Below are 14,522 nucleotides of genomic sequence, written 5' to 3' on the forward strand. Positions count from 1 at the left end.
AAGGAAGGCTTCTCAGAGGAGCTGACCCTGATGCCATTCTTAAAGCAAGAATCTGGCAACTAACAAAGCAGAGGTGGCACTTAAAGAGCAAATTCTTCAGAAAGATCCAGAGACCAGGGGACGTGGGGGGGCGGGGGGCATCTTTGTGCGGGTCCTGTAGCAGTCCACAGCCCCAGAACCAAGGGGAGCTTCCTACCTTGCCCAGCTTGGGTTCCGTCCACCTGTGAGGAGGGGGCGAGGGGCTCCCTGGATTTACACAAGAACTGCTTCAAGCAGTTGATGGTGTAGGTGCCCACCAGGGTGCTCCTCCCGAAAGCCCTCCAGTCCACCACGCAGATGCTCAGGGGCGGGTGCAGCAGCTCATTCTCAGGCAGCTCCTGCGGGGAGAGGCCAGCGCGAGGTCAGGACACTGCCGGGCTGAGCCTGGCTGCCGGCGCCCTGCTGACCTGTCGGGGGCAGGACCAAAGTAAGCCCGACGCCCTTCCTCCCTCTGTCCCTGCCTGGTCATCCTCTTCTTCCCGGCCACCCCTGCAGCTTGCCAGAAGTCTGGAGCAGTGCCTTCCCAAGCCAAGGAGTAATGACCCACAATGGGAAGAGCAACACCAACAGTTCATCCAGGGTTTAAACCGCAAAAATCCCACACCTCCAATGGCAGTAGTTGTCAATGGTCTCATTTTGTCATTACTCACCAGAGCTCTCATCTCAAAGAGCTGTTTGCTCAGGCCCAAGATACAAAAGGGAGCCATTCAAAATGGAGCTGCGCGTGAGGGGCCCTCTCATTTCCCTGGGGCCCCTCCATCCCCTCCCCCAAAGCTCAACAAAGCTCAGTGTGAAATGTTTGCACACGGGTGCACACGCTTTCATTCTAATCTTTGCTGATGTAGCATATGTGTCCATTGGCATTGACTGGGCTGGACAAAGCAAACTCTTCACAATTAGCTCCAAATCAGAGCACAAAAATGTATGTTGAAATACTGAAACAAAAGGACAGATGCTAAAAAAATGTCACTGTAGATAAAGCTTAAGTGAACTTGTAAACTATGGCCCTTTTATGCATAAATAATTTTTAAAAATCTAACTATTAAAATGAGTTTTGTGAGGGTAGGTTCTCAGCCAGTGGTTCTCAAACTTTAATATGTATCAAAGGGTTTGTTAAGCCAGAACTGTCTGGGCCCCAGCCCCCAACAGTTTCTGATTCCGTAGGTGTGGGGTTGGGCCTGAGCATTCGTGTCTCTGAAAGGCCCAGGTGATGCTGATGCTGAAGTTGATGAAGAGGGTGGGGGCAGCACTTCGGGGACCACTGTTAACCTGATTTGATCGACTGTATGATCTAACCTGGAGCCTTTCCAAACCAAACCAAACAACAACAAAAGTCTATTTTAGCTCATTCTGAACTTCTGGCTTTTCACTAAGTTAGACTGTTCTTCCAGGTTGATTGCCGTGGGGAGATGTTGTTTTTTGTGCGGGGGTGCAGCCCAAACTCCAAAACATCTTCCCACGGCAATCAACCTGTGAGAATGAAGGGCAGGAGCAGGTGGGGAACCAGGTGCACGCACCACTTCGAAAGCATCCGCCTGGATGCTGAAGTTCGGGTTGTTCTTGTAGCTCTGGATCACGCAGGACTTGACTCCTCGTCCCCCGCACTCGATGAGCACCTGAGGACGATCCACCGAGAGCAGCTGCACCTTCTTCATCTCTCGGACTCCCCAGAAGAGAACCTGAGGAGAGGACCAGCAGAGCTGTCACTCCAAGGCCCAGGGAGGAGCCGGCAAGGAGGTCCACAGGCTGCCTGGGAACTACAGTATGTTCTCCCAGGAAAGGACTGAGCAGCAACTCGAGGGCCCATCTGATCCACTACATCCGTCTCCTTCCCACCCCACAATTCCCCTCATGCAAAGCACTACTGTATTGCAACGCACCACTGCCCTTTAGTCCCAAAGAGTTGATCAGTCCTTCCCTGTGCCTACCTCCACTCGGTATTTACTCAGCACTGGCCGAATGCTGGCAGGAACCGGGTAGATCTGGGTGACATCTGGTGGGTCAATGGGAGGGAGCCCCTGTAGCCCGGATGAAGGGACCTACCACAAAGAACAAGTCCCGGTTAGGAGGTCAAGGACAGGCAAGGACCTCATCCGTAAGACAGCGGTTTTTCACCCAGCCCCCAACCCTCCTCCCATCTGGCAACTGTCAAGTTGTTCTCTGTGTCTATGAGTCTGTTTCTGTTTTGTTTGTTCTTTCATTTTATTTTCTAGATTCCACTTATAACTGAAATCATATGGTGCTTGTCTTTCTCTGAAGGATTTAAGAAGTACAAAGTGGCAGTTATAAAAACAGTCACAGGGATGTAAAGTACAGCATAGGGCAGCCGTGGGCAAACTACGGCCCGCGGGCCAGATCCGGCCCGTTTGAAATGAATAAAACTAATAAAAAAAAAAGACCGTACCCTTTTATGTAATGACTAGAGGCCCGGTGCACAAAAATTTGTGCACTCGGGGGGGAAGAGAGGGTCCCTCAGCCCGGCCTGTGCCCTCTCGCAGTCTGGGACCCCTCGGGAGATAACGACCTGCTGGCTTAGGCCTGCTCCTGGGTGGCAGAGGGCAGGCCCAATCCCTAGGTGCAGCCCCTGGTCGGGCTCAGAGCAGGGCTGATTAGGGAGTTGGGGTTCCGCCCCCTGTCATGCACAGAGCAGGGCAGATTGGGAGGTTGCGATGCCACCCTCAGTCACGCTCAGGGTAGGGCTGATTGGGGGGTTGGGGCACCGCCCCCTGTCACACTCAAGGCAGGTTCAATGGGGAGGTTGCGGCGCCACCCCCTGTGATGCACAGAGCAGGGCCCATCAGGGGGTTGGGGAGCTCCCCCCTGTCACGCACAGAGTAGGGCCGATAGGGGAGTTAGGGCACCGCCCCCTGTCACCCACAGAGCAGGGCCAATCAGGGGGTTGGGGCGCCCCCACTGTCACACTCAGGGCAGGGCCGATGGGGAGGTTATGGCTCTACCCCGTCACACACAGAGCAGGGCCCGTGGGGGGGGGGGGTTGGGGCACCACCCCCTGTCACACACAGAGCAGGGCCGATCAGGGGGTTGGGACGCCACACCCTGTCACACACAGAGCCGCAGGGCGATCAGGGGGTTTGGGCGCTGCCCCCTGTCATGCTGATCTGGTGCCAGGAGGCCTCGTGGCTCCGCTGATCCCCGTGCTGGGAGGCATATTACCCTTTTACTATATAGGATAGAGGCCTGGGGGGCTGGCTGGTTTGCCCTGAAGGGTGTCCTGGATCAGGGTGGGGGTCCCCACTGGGGTGCCTGGCCAGTCTGGGTGAGGGGCTGAGGACTGCTTTCAGGCTAGGGGTTTTGACTGAAGCTCCCAACCACTCCTTTTTTTCTTTTTTTTTTTTCTTCTGGGCCAGCTTTAGCTCTGGCTCTAGCTCTGAGGCTTCCGCTGCTGGTTTGTTTGCCGTTCTATAATCGAAACAATGTATAACTTCAGCTCTGAGATCCCAGCCGGCTATATTTGTTAGAATGTTTCAAACTGCCAGCTCAGAGTCCGGCAAGTCAGGCGGGGAACGTTGGAATCTGCAGTCACTGGAGCAAGCAAACCTCACGTTCGCTTCCAGCTGCCTGGCTGCCGGCCGCCATCTTGGCTGACAGTTAATTTGCATAAGGATACGCTGATTAGCCAATCGGAAGGGTAGCGGTCGTATGCCAATTACCATTTTTCTCTTTTATTAGTGTAGATGTTTACTTTGAATTTATATTAGTTCACACAAACACTCCATCCATGCTTTTGTTCCGGCCCTCCGGTCCAGTTTAAGAACCCATTGTGGCCCTTGAGTCAAAAAGTTTGCCCACCCCTGGCCTAGGGGATATAGTCAGTAACACTGTAATAACCATGCATAGGTTCAGTTTGGTACTAGACTTATTAGGGTGATCACATCGTAAGTTATATAAATGTCTAATCACTATGCTGTATGCCTGGAACTAATATAATAGTGTATATCGACTGTAAATAGAAAAATAAAAAAATGGCCCATGAATAGAAGGTATGCATAGGCAGACAGGTCTCATTTCAGTAGAAAGACATTCTCATCATTAAAATCCCTTAATTCCTCCCCCTACTTCCCTTACAGACAGGCTGGATAACAATCTAGGCAGGAGATGATGAATGCTGGGACCTGGACGTGTCAGTGGGGATGGTGAGGAGGGGCATGCATGTTTTATGTGTAGCTGGACTCGGTCATTGATGGAAAATGGAGAACGAGGGAAAGAGAGGCTATTTCTGGGGCTGTCTCACCCAGTGAGATACACGTGGCTCACTGATGAATCTGAGTTGCTTCCTTTTATTTTTTCCCTTATTCACCTGTTATCACCACCAGCCAAATCATGTAATTGCTTAATGTTTCCAGCTTGACATGCAACCGAGATGATTCGTTTTACCACACTTATTTATTAACTGCCAAGTGCATTCATTCGCAAGGGTGACCCTCATTTAGTGAGCACTTAACGATGTGCCACAAAGTTAATAGGTTAATGAGCTCGCTGTAAGATGGGAGGTGGAGGAAGAAAAGTAGCTAGCTCCTCTCGACCTGATAAAACAACGTCGGAACTCCAGCAGTGGACTGGGGAAGGGGCTCGGATAGAAGCTGACCCTTTGAGACTTAACTATCCCTCATGTTGCACTGCTAGGAGAGATTCCTGGTTAGTCAAATAGAATCCACGCCCAATCAGTGAAACAGAAAATAAAGTCTTTTGGAGGCAGGCCTGCAAGGATGAAAAGATGTTATTTCCTGTGCATTTGGAGTTAACAAAACTGCAGGAGGACAATCATGCTTTATTAAAATCTCACACAAAGGACTTAGAAAGGGTTTCCTCCCTTGTGCAGGCCACTGCGCACTGCCTTCAAGACCTGGCTCAACACGTGTATCCTTCAAGAAGCTGTCCCTGATTTGATCCCAGCCACTGGGGCTGTTCTCCTACCCTTCAGTCCTTGGAACGTAGCGTGTTCTCTCTAGAACAGGGGTCCTCAAACTTTTTAAACGGGGCCAGTTCACTGTCCCTCAGACCGTTGGAGGGCCGGACTATAGTTTAAAAAAAACTATGAACAAATTCCTATGCACACTGCACATATCTTATTTTGAAGTAAAAAAACAAAACGGGAACAAATACAATATTTGTATTTGCATGTGGCCCGCGGGCCGTAGTTTGAGGACCCCTGCTCTAGAAGCTTAGTAAAGAAATTCATGACTGAGCCTGGACACCAGGTTCTGCTGTGTGACCCTGCATGAGTCTCTTTCCCTCTCTGGGCCTCCGATGTCGGGCCAGATGATCTTTGAGTGCCTTGGAAGTCAGATGTTCTATGAAGCATTGTTTTGGGGAAGGAGGTTCTCCTGGGGCGGGGGGAGGGGTGTTTGGCCCAGAGGAGGTGTTTGTTTACTTCATTTCATTCTGCCAGTCCCACAATTGGCTTTCCACATCCAGTGGGCTCTTGATAAATGTTTATTGGCTGCCTGACACGCTAACTCCATATGCCCGACAAAGCCTAATTGCTCACCACAACCTGCAGAGCACAAATATATCAGCCTTTCTTTTCACAGACGTATTCTAGTTGGCAAGGGCAGATGTGGTCAATTCAATTATAAGAAGCTCAGAAAAAAGCAGACAGCAGACACCACAAATGCCAAACAGACTCAAGACAATGAAGGTGCAGAATGAGTCAGACCAAATAGGGGAGCTGGGAAGTAATGAGGCTGCATGGCCCGTGCTGCCTGGCGGTGAAGAGGTGAGCGATTTGCCTGCAAAACACCACCTCACTGAGAAAGCTCACTGTCCCTCGAGCTCCAGAGGAAAAGGCACAGAACAGCTGGGATGGGGCAGAGGACGGTGCCCTGGGTGGATTTTACAAAGCTCCACAAGTCTGTTTGCTCATCCCGGGGCTGCTGAAATGTCGGCCTGGCGAAGCTTTGTTACACGAGTGCTTGAAAGATGCCCTTAGTGTTCACACAGGCTGTGAAGCTCACTGCGTGGTGGAGATTAAATGGCTTTGCTCCCAGCTAAGCGGAAATGCTTTCACAGTGAAATGGGGCAGCTGCTGGCTTATAAAAGTACATGGTGTGTTGTATGTCAGTGCACAGGGCCAGGGAAAGATAAAGAACTGTTATGAAGGCAAAATGCTAAGAATCAGGGGTGGGCAGGATAAGCTGGCCCAAAAGCCAGATCGTTGTAACATCCCAATACAGACAAAATATCAGGACATTAAAGGAGGTCCCCCTGCAGGTCTGGGATGGGACCGGGTGCAAAAGTCAGGGAGCCACCCCTCTCAGGGTCATGCATGTAAAGCAATGGCCTTCCCATAGCCCGAATCAAACAGGAAAGAGGCAGTGCGCTGTAGGGTGGAAGAAAGCACTTAACTTGACTGGGGCGGGGGTGGGGAAAGCTTCCCGGAGGAGGCCTCTCTGGCTCTGAATTTAATGATGACCTTTTCCCTAAATAGGTAGGTGGAGTGTGGAGGTTGGGGTGGGCAGAGTGGGGAGACATTTCCGAATGGGGAAACCGCATGACTTGGAGTCGCCTGGCATAAAGAGGCCATAGTGTGTGTAGAGCACAGGTCCTCAAACTACGGCCCGCGGGCCACATGCAAATACAAATATCATATTTGTTCCCGTTTTGTTTTTTTACTTCAAAATAAGATATGTGCAGTGTGCATAGGAATTTGTTCATAGTTTTTTTTTTTAAACTATAGTCCGGCCCTCCAACGGTCTGAGGGACAGTGAACTGGCCCCCTGTTTAAAAAGTTTGAGGACCCCTGGTGTAGAGTAATATGAGATGTGAGGCTGAAAAACAGCCTGAAGCCAAATCTGGGGAGAATTTAAATGCCAACCTATAATTTCCTACGGGCCAGATTATTTTTTTTCGTGAACAACTATAAAGAGTTATTATGCAAAAAAAAAGAAAAGAAAAGAAAAGAAAAAGAAAAAAGTTTTATAGTCAAAAACCTTTGGAAAATCCTAGATCTTCTCAGAGTACTCTCCATGGTAATGGGCATTTCCAATCCCCACAAGGGATATAATCTGAGGGGGAGAGTTTCAGAAAAGGAGATGGAGAGACTGAATAAACCATCGCAGATGAAAACTGAGAGCAGTGGGAGACAGATGAAGGCATTGCCCGCTCCCGTCTCTCAGCATGCACGAGATGCACATGCAGACAGCTGCGCTGATGATCCAATTACTTTCTGAACAAGTAATCAAATGAGAAGTCCTAATGGAACCCTAATGAATTGTATCTCTTAGGCTGCTCGCCTCTGACAGGGCTTCCTCTATTAACTGGGCTGTCAGCAGGCAGCAGGGTCTCACCTCTATGCTCAGCGTGGAGGAGTGAGGGAGGGGGAGAGGCGGACGTGGAATGGAGCCCTCGGAGGACCGGAAGGGGTCAGTAGGTCCAGCCCCTCAGTCACAGACTAGGGGACTCACTCAGAGCACTTCAGGAAGCTTCGTGTAATGAAAAGAGTGGTTGACTGAATTCAATTAACCTTGAGCCTCAGCTTTTCAGCTTCCTCTTTTTTTTTTAATTACCTGCTGGTGTGGCTCAGTGGGTGAGCATCAACCTATGAACCAGGAAGTCATGGTTTAATTCCCAGTCAGAGCACATGTCCAGGCTGTGGGCTCGATCCCCAGTAGGGGCTGTGCAGGAGGCAGCTGATCAATGATTCTCTCTCATCATTTATGTCTCTCTCTCCCTCTCCCTTCCTCTCTGAAATCAATAAAAGTATATTTAAAAAAAATAAATGTATTGGGATAACATTGGTTAATAACAGTATATAATTTTCAGGTGTACAGATTATAATTTGCCATGTGTGTGCTACCTGTGAAACGGGAATCATAATACCTATCTCAACAGGATGGAGGGAGGTCTGGTGAAAGCATGTGAGGCAGCAAGCACAACCGGGCACATGGTGAGCCCACAAATGTTTGCCCCCTTCCTCTTTGCCATCCTCTCATGGTCCATAGGCTGCTCAAGGACTTGTACAGAGGGCTGTTCAAGCATCGCTGGCTAAACCCATAAGAACAGTCCATCCTGGGATGCTACCTTCTAGCACAGGGGCGCTGGGAATAGCCTGCGTTCTTAGGTGGCACCTCCAACATCCCCAGAAGGAGACCCCTCCAGACCCAGGACAGCAGGGGGGGACCAGACACTGTTTCAAGGAAGTGCCCGTCCAGGGAGGCCGCTTCCCTGGCCAGATGGACCAGATAGACGATGACCGGTGCGGGTGTCACCTCCACCTCACTGACCTGTAACAGCTCGAACACGGCAAGGAGGTCCCCTCCAGAGAGGTTCCCACAGAAGATGGGGTGATAGCACAGCCGGGGCGCCTCATAGTCCTGGTCAGCCAGCTTCACAACAGGAGCAGCCACCGTGGCTCCCAAATATTCCGGCTTTCCCTAAGGCAGAAAAGAAATGCCTTTTGGCCCTGATTGCCACCTACCTGGTCCTGACCTGCATCAGCACAATTTTGTAAATAATCTTCACAAAACCATCAGCCTCAGTATCTCCCTCTTGCTACTGCCCTCATACACCTTTCCAAGGATTGGGCTCCCAGGGAAAACTCTAAGAGGTTCACCTTAAGGATTCCCTGGCCCAAGACTATCTTAGGGGTCCTCAGCATAGAGAGCTCAGTGGAATAAAGTTAAAATAATCATCTGGGGAGCCCAGCCGGTGTGGCTCAGTGGTTGAGCTTTGACTATGAACCAGGAGGTCACAGTTCAACTCCCAGTCAGGGTGCATGCCCAGGGTTGCAGGCTCAATCCCCAAAAGAGGGTGTGCAGAAGGCAGCCAATCAGTGGTTCTCTCTCATCAGTGATGTTTCTATCTCTCTCCCTCTCCCTTCTTTTCTGAAATAAAAAATATATATTTTAAAAAATAAAATAATCACCTAGGGTAGACTTGGAGGGGAAAAGGAGAAATAAGGTGGCACCAAACATTCCACAAGCTCTCCAGGGCAGGAAACTATTGTGGTCAGGAATGTGAGCTTTGGAGTCTGGCAATCCTATGGCCTTGGGCCATTTCACTCAACCTTTTTTTAGCCTTATGCCTAAAATGTAGTTCAAACTACTATCTGTTAATAAGGCCATGAAGGTTGATATAACGATGTATGTGCTTTGCACAGTGACTGGTATACAATGAGTGCTCAACTCATGGTAAGATGATGATGATGATGATGATAATGATAAAGGTCAATATGCTTAAGTAACAGAGCAGTTCTATCCTATTTTTCTTGGTAGTAAAAGAGGGTGTTAACGTGTCTATATATATAAAAGCCTAAGCGACCCTCACAACTGGTCAACTGGAACCACTGGTCGGCCAGTCGCTATGATGTGCACTGACCAGCAGGGGGAAGACACTCAACGCAGGAGCTGCCCCCTGGTGGTCAGTGTGCTCCCACCACCAACCTCCCGCGGCCCCTCCCCACAGCCAGCGGCCCCCATTGGCTAAACCATTCGTAGAGACCTGCTTCTGGGTCAGGGTTTCCTACGTAGCAGAGCAGCTCCCTCACTGTGATCTATTGAAAGTCAGCCCTCGACACAATGGTTTATCTCGCCCCCTTCCTCTTCCTTCCCCTGGGGGCCCCCCACGGTGGTGAGGGAAGGAGGAGGCAGGGAACTGAGTGGCTTTGGCATCCGTTTTTCTGAGCCTGGCCCCAGCGACTGTAGCCTCCTCTCCCAATCGCGCTGGGGCCCCCGGGCCCCGGCTGAGACAGGGAATCAGGGGTGGGTGGCAGCGGAAGGGGCCCCTTTCCCAGGGGGTCTGGGGGTCAGCTCCCTCCTCAAGGGCCAGCGGTCAACCTCCCACCACGGTCCCTGCCCTGGCCAGCATGCACCGGGCCTCTGGTTTTTATCTGTATGTATGGAGTGGTCCATAAGTTTAAGAACTATTAGATGGCACCATCTCCTGCTTCTTCCCACACCTGCTCCCAAGAGCATGGACCCATGCTCCCCTGGGAGCAGCATGGGGCCAGAGCCTGGGGCTGCTTTGCTTGCTGTTTATCTCAGGACCTCCTGGAATGTAGGCTCCATGCAGGCAGGGTTGCCTGTTTTATTCACTGCTGTGTCCCCTGGCATAGGGCAGGCACCCGGTACATATTTACTGAGTGAAAGCTGTTGGGTTAATGACTTCTGACGTCCAAGGACAGAGCCCACATGCCTGTCTGGGGCTGGGGCTGGGGCTGGGTTTGAGCAGTTGCAGGGCTTCGTTGCCTTGAGACTCATGAATCAGCACGTGCATTGCTGGCTGTAGAAGGAAGCCTGGGTGAGGTGGAAATGGGTTTTAGTTCAGCCACACTCAGAAATAGAGTCGCCTGCTGGTATCCACTGGAAGGGTCAGACCTGTTTCTAATCTGGGTACAGGTAGGGCAGCTGAGGTGATGTGCCATATACTTATTTTGCCCATGATCTAGCTTGGGATAATTAAAATTGGTCCTAGAAACGAAAGAGTAGACATAAGCCCAAGCAACAAATTTGCAAAAGATGAACTCATTTCCTAGACAGCCAGCAGACCCCAATGAGAGCACAAGGCTCTGTACGGAGAGAAAGCTCTAGACTGAAATTGCTCGTGTGGCAGAGTCAGCATCTCATAATCGGGGCTGTCCCTGCAAGACCGGGCCCCAGGCAGCTGCAGTGCCAACAGAATCCTGCATGTCCACGGGCATCGCTTCAGGAGGAAAGTGCAGACTCCCAGGAGGTTTCTCTCCTGCATCTCCTTTCCTTCGGATGGGAGAGTGGAAGCTTATTTTTCCATAAAGGGTTTGGCTTGGGGTGGGGCCTGAGAGCACCGAATAGAGATCTAGGAGTCTGAACAGCAAAGGCAGCCAAGGGGAACCCGTGGAGCAGGCTGGTTTAGGGGGAGCTTTCAAGGATGCCTGATTGTTGTTACTGGTCTTCAAATAAAAATACTTAGGATTGGAACCATGTTGTTAGGAACGAAATGGAAAAGATGAGTATTTTGTGGCTGTCTCTACAGAAAATTTATACAATACTCACAAGAGTAGAACTCACATTCCATAAGTGTATACATCTAGCTCCAACTTACAACTGGGTGGGGGGCGTTGGAGAGAGAGGGAGAGGGAGAGGGAGAAGGAGAAGGAGAGGGAGAGAGAGAGGGAGGGAGGGAGGGAGGGAGAGAGAGAGAGAGAAGGGGGGAGAGATAAAGGAGGAGGAGGGAGAGGAGGAATGGAGAAGTAGAGTATGTGTCTCTAAAGGCATACAGTCATACTAGCCATGCCCACATGTGCAGAAAGAGTGGGCACAGATGGCTAGGTTCAAGTTCTGACTCTGCCTCAGCTAGCTGTCACCTTGAACAAGGCATTTGACCTTTCTGGGTCTCTTCCTTCTCTAGGAAGCAAGAGGGCAATCGGTGCTCTCCAAGGTGCCTGCTCACCTGCTACAATTTTCCCATCCTAATTTGCTCCTGACCTTGGATCAAGGTCAGAGCTGCCAGCATGCTCTGAGGTGAAGAAGCTTTAGGAAGGCTTTTCGGAACAGCTGTTATATTTAATGTATTTGTGCTTCTGCAACTTCCCGAGGAGGTAGAGACAGCAAATAAAATAAATAAACACTGCCTTTCATTTTAGACTTCTTAATTTAAAAAGAAGATTTGATTTGTTGTTTTTTAAAAATCTCCAGTAAGCCTGTGAATCTCTCCAATGTTGCAGAACACAGACATCTTTGGAGAGGAAGAGGTCTGGTCTCCATCATAACAGAAATGGGAGAGAGATGAATGCATTGTTGCAGGTTTTGGAAGCAACAACCGAGAAAAAAATAAAGACCCAGCTACAGAGGCTGCACTGGTGACAATACCCATCCATTCCCTTCCAGCCAGGCGAGCTCAGTGAACACCTCCTGTTTTCAAAAGGCCTGGACACTGTCATTACGCAGACATGGGACATGGAACCAGCTGGGGCTGGGCACACGGGGGGGGGGGGGGGGGGGTTGTGCCAACCGAAGCTCTGTGACCCAGATCCTATTTTAATTGCAATGCAAAGGGAACTCTAAGTGAAAAACTCTTTAGTGAAGCAAACGGTCACCAATTTTCCTGGTTCTGTAATTCACTGCTTTCCCGGGTGGGGACTGCTGCCAGGCACGTCTGGATCCTGAGCAGCAACAGGCTGGTTAAATAACGTAAGTAAAACAAAGCGCAGTCAGCACTGCCCTGGCCGCTCACCACCGCGTCGCTGTCATACAGCTCCACCACCACCAAGGGCGGGGACTCCGCCAGCTCCTGGTGGTCTCCATGCAGCACCAGGTCATTGAACAGCAGCATCTGGTTCCAGGTCGGGGAGAGGGTCTGGGAAATGACCTGGAAGGTGGGGCGGAGAGAAAAGTGAAAGATCACTCAGCTAGGATGTGAGGGTCCCGAGGTGCATTCAAAGGATTCCTATGCATGGCGAAGAGAACACATCCTCGTCATCACTGCTCACTCACTCCACACTCAAGGGACAATGTAAACCGATGTACTTCTAAGGGCTAGATCAGTGGTGGCGAACCTTTTGAGCTCGGCGTGTCCGCATTTTGAAAAACCCTAACTTAACTCTGGTGCCGTGTCACATATAGAAATTTTTTGACATTTGCAACCATAGCAAAACAAAGACTTATATTTTTGATATTTATTTTATATATTTAAATGCCATTTAACAAAGAAAAATCAACCAAAAAAATGAGTTTGCATGTCACCTCTGACACGCGTGTCATAGGTTCGCCATCACTGGGCTAGATGCTTGTGGATGAAAGGATCCCTGCCCTGCAGACGCTGAAACAAGTTTCAGGTAGAGCCCCTACGATGTTTAATACCCTCAGCGATACATCATTTCAACTGCATCCTCACAGGAGTCTGTGACGATAAGACCAGCTGCCCTTCACGGAGCACTGCCTCGGTGCCAGCGGCCGCCCTTCACAGGCACGGCCTCTGGGAGGTGCACCCAGTTATCTGCTCATATTACAGACCAGGAAACTGAGGCTCACTTGTCAAAAGCCAACAAGTGGCAGAACCGAGCTTCGACCTGGATCTCTGGTACCAAAGCCCAGGCTGCCAAACTCCTCCAACCTGACTAAGCAGACGCTGATGTTGTCCCCACTTTATGGAAGGGCAACTGAGGATGGGGGCTATCTGAGATTCTTCACTTGTGAGCAAATACAATTTTGTCATCAAATCTTCTCTCTCAAGACAGGAAGCAGAGAGCATTCTGCACTCTTCTTGTTTTCACGCTCATTCTTTAGAATGGAGTCACTTCCTTCTGAGGTCTCTCTCGACTTTCCTCCCAGACAGAGCCAAGCCCTCTCTTCAGCGCCTCTTGGAGGCCCAGCAATTCAGGGTTTATCACCGGGTAGCTGACTCGTCTGTCCGGAGGACTGCCTGTCTCCACGCCCAGATCACACACTATGCAGGGTAGGGGCTGGCCCCACCCTCCCTGGCTCCCCTGAGCCCAGCATGGGGCCTGGCACAGAGCAGACACCCCACGGGCGCTGGTGAAGAGGACACACCGCTGGTTCACATGATGATCTCGGTCTGCGTGTCATAAATCAAAATGCAATCTCACTTGTCACCCAGATGACCGCCTCACTTTGGGAAGAAATGTCAGCCTTCGTAACATCAACCAATGTAATGGCCACCATTCATCAATCACCTATTCTCTTAACTGCTTCTTCACAATAGCCCTATTTTAAGATGGCAGACCAAGGTTTAGTGAGTCAATGCAGCTAGAAAATAGATGAGCTGGAATGAAACCTCGGGTCTCTTTGTGTCCTCTGTCTTCACTCCCAGAGACGGGCGAATCCTTTACGGAGCTTCCCTCTCTCAGAACAGCACATCCTCAGAGAACAGAGTAAATCCTTGCACATGCGATCCGATGAGCAAGCCTAGTGGACTTGCGCCGATTAAGAACGCTTTTCACATTTCTGCACTCAGTGTACAGAAAAGGGAGAGAGCACAGAGGAAAGGAGTATGGATCCACCTCCCTCAGTCCTCACAGCATCCGTCAGGAGTTGTATTTTGGAGAAGAAAGACACACTGAATTGCAGGGATATTGAAAGTACACACAGCCCCCCGGCTGGAAAGTGCAAAGTGACAGGCCAGGCCAGGCTTCCTGTCCACAAAGCTGGAAAACCTCCCCCACCAAGATCCCTCAGTGACATGGGACCATAAGCCTCGTGTGGGTTGTGTGGGCTGATTTCCCGTTCGTTCATTCCCCACCGAACTTGGCCTTGCGCCTGACACGTCAGCAGGAGCCCTAGGTGCCAGGTTCTGCTTTTCCTGCTGCCCTCCCTGTGCCTCCGGCACTTGCTCTCTTGGCTGCAGGACGGTGGTCACACTGGAACAACAGACCCCATGTCCGTCCTTCCTTGCACACGTGCTTTTGAGTCTGAAACATCCACATGCCCACAGACACGGGACTTTGCCATGTGCCCCTGCCTTTTCTTTCCCGGGGTCTGCTGCGGATCAGCCGTGGGCCCAGGAAGAAAGCAGGCGGCTGCCCTGGTTAC

General features: G+C 50.6%; 1 protein-coding gene across 3 annotated transcripts in view; it reads right to left on the reverse strand.

Moving 5' to 3' along the window:
• The window catches only part of FER1L6 (fer-1 like family member 6), a 126,025-nt gene that overhangs the window by 32,791 nt on the left and 78,712 nt on the right, over nucleotides 1-14,522 (reverse strand). For all 3 annotated transcript variants that reach the window (XM_070392045.1, XM_070392044.1, XM_070392046.1), the window contains 5 exons: nucleotides 12,208-12,342; nucleotides 8,283-8,432; nucleotides 1,968-2,078; nucleotides 1,557-1,718; nucleotides 197-377 (listed from right to left, as the gene is read on the reverse strand). In XM_070392045.1, coding sequence (XP_070248146.1) covers nucleotides 197-377; nucleotides 1,557-1,718; nucleotides 1,968-2,078; nucleotides 8,283-8,432; nucleotides 12,208-12,342 — 739 coding nt within the window. The remainder of the gene's footprint in view (nucleotides 1-196; nucleotides 378-1,556; nucleotides 1,719-1,967; nucleotides 2,079-8,282; nucleotides 8,433-12,207; nucleotides 12,343-14,522) is intronic.

Source organism: Myotis yumanensis, unplaced genomic scaffold (genome assembly GCF_028538775.1).
Source record: "Myotis yumanensis isolate MYYU_CA2020_CCGP unplaced genomic scaffold, mMyoYum1.0.hap1 SCAF_15, whole genome shotgun sequence".
In the NCBI taxonomy this organism is placed as follows: Eukaryota; Metazoa; Chordata; class Mammalia; order Chiroptera; family Vespertilionidae; genus Myotis; species Myotis yumanensis.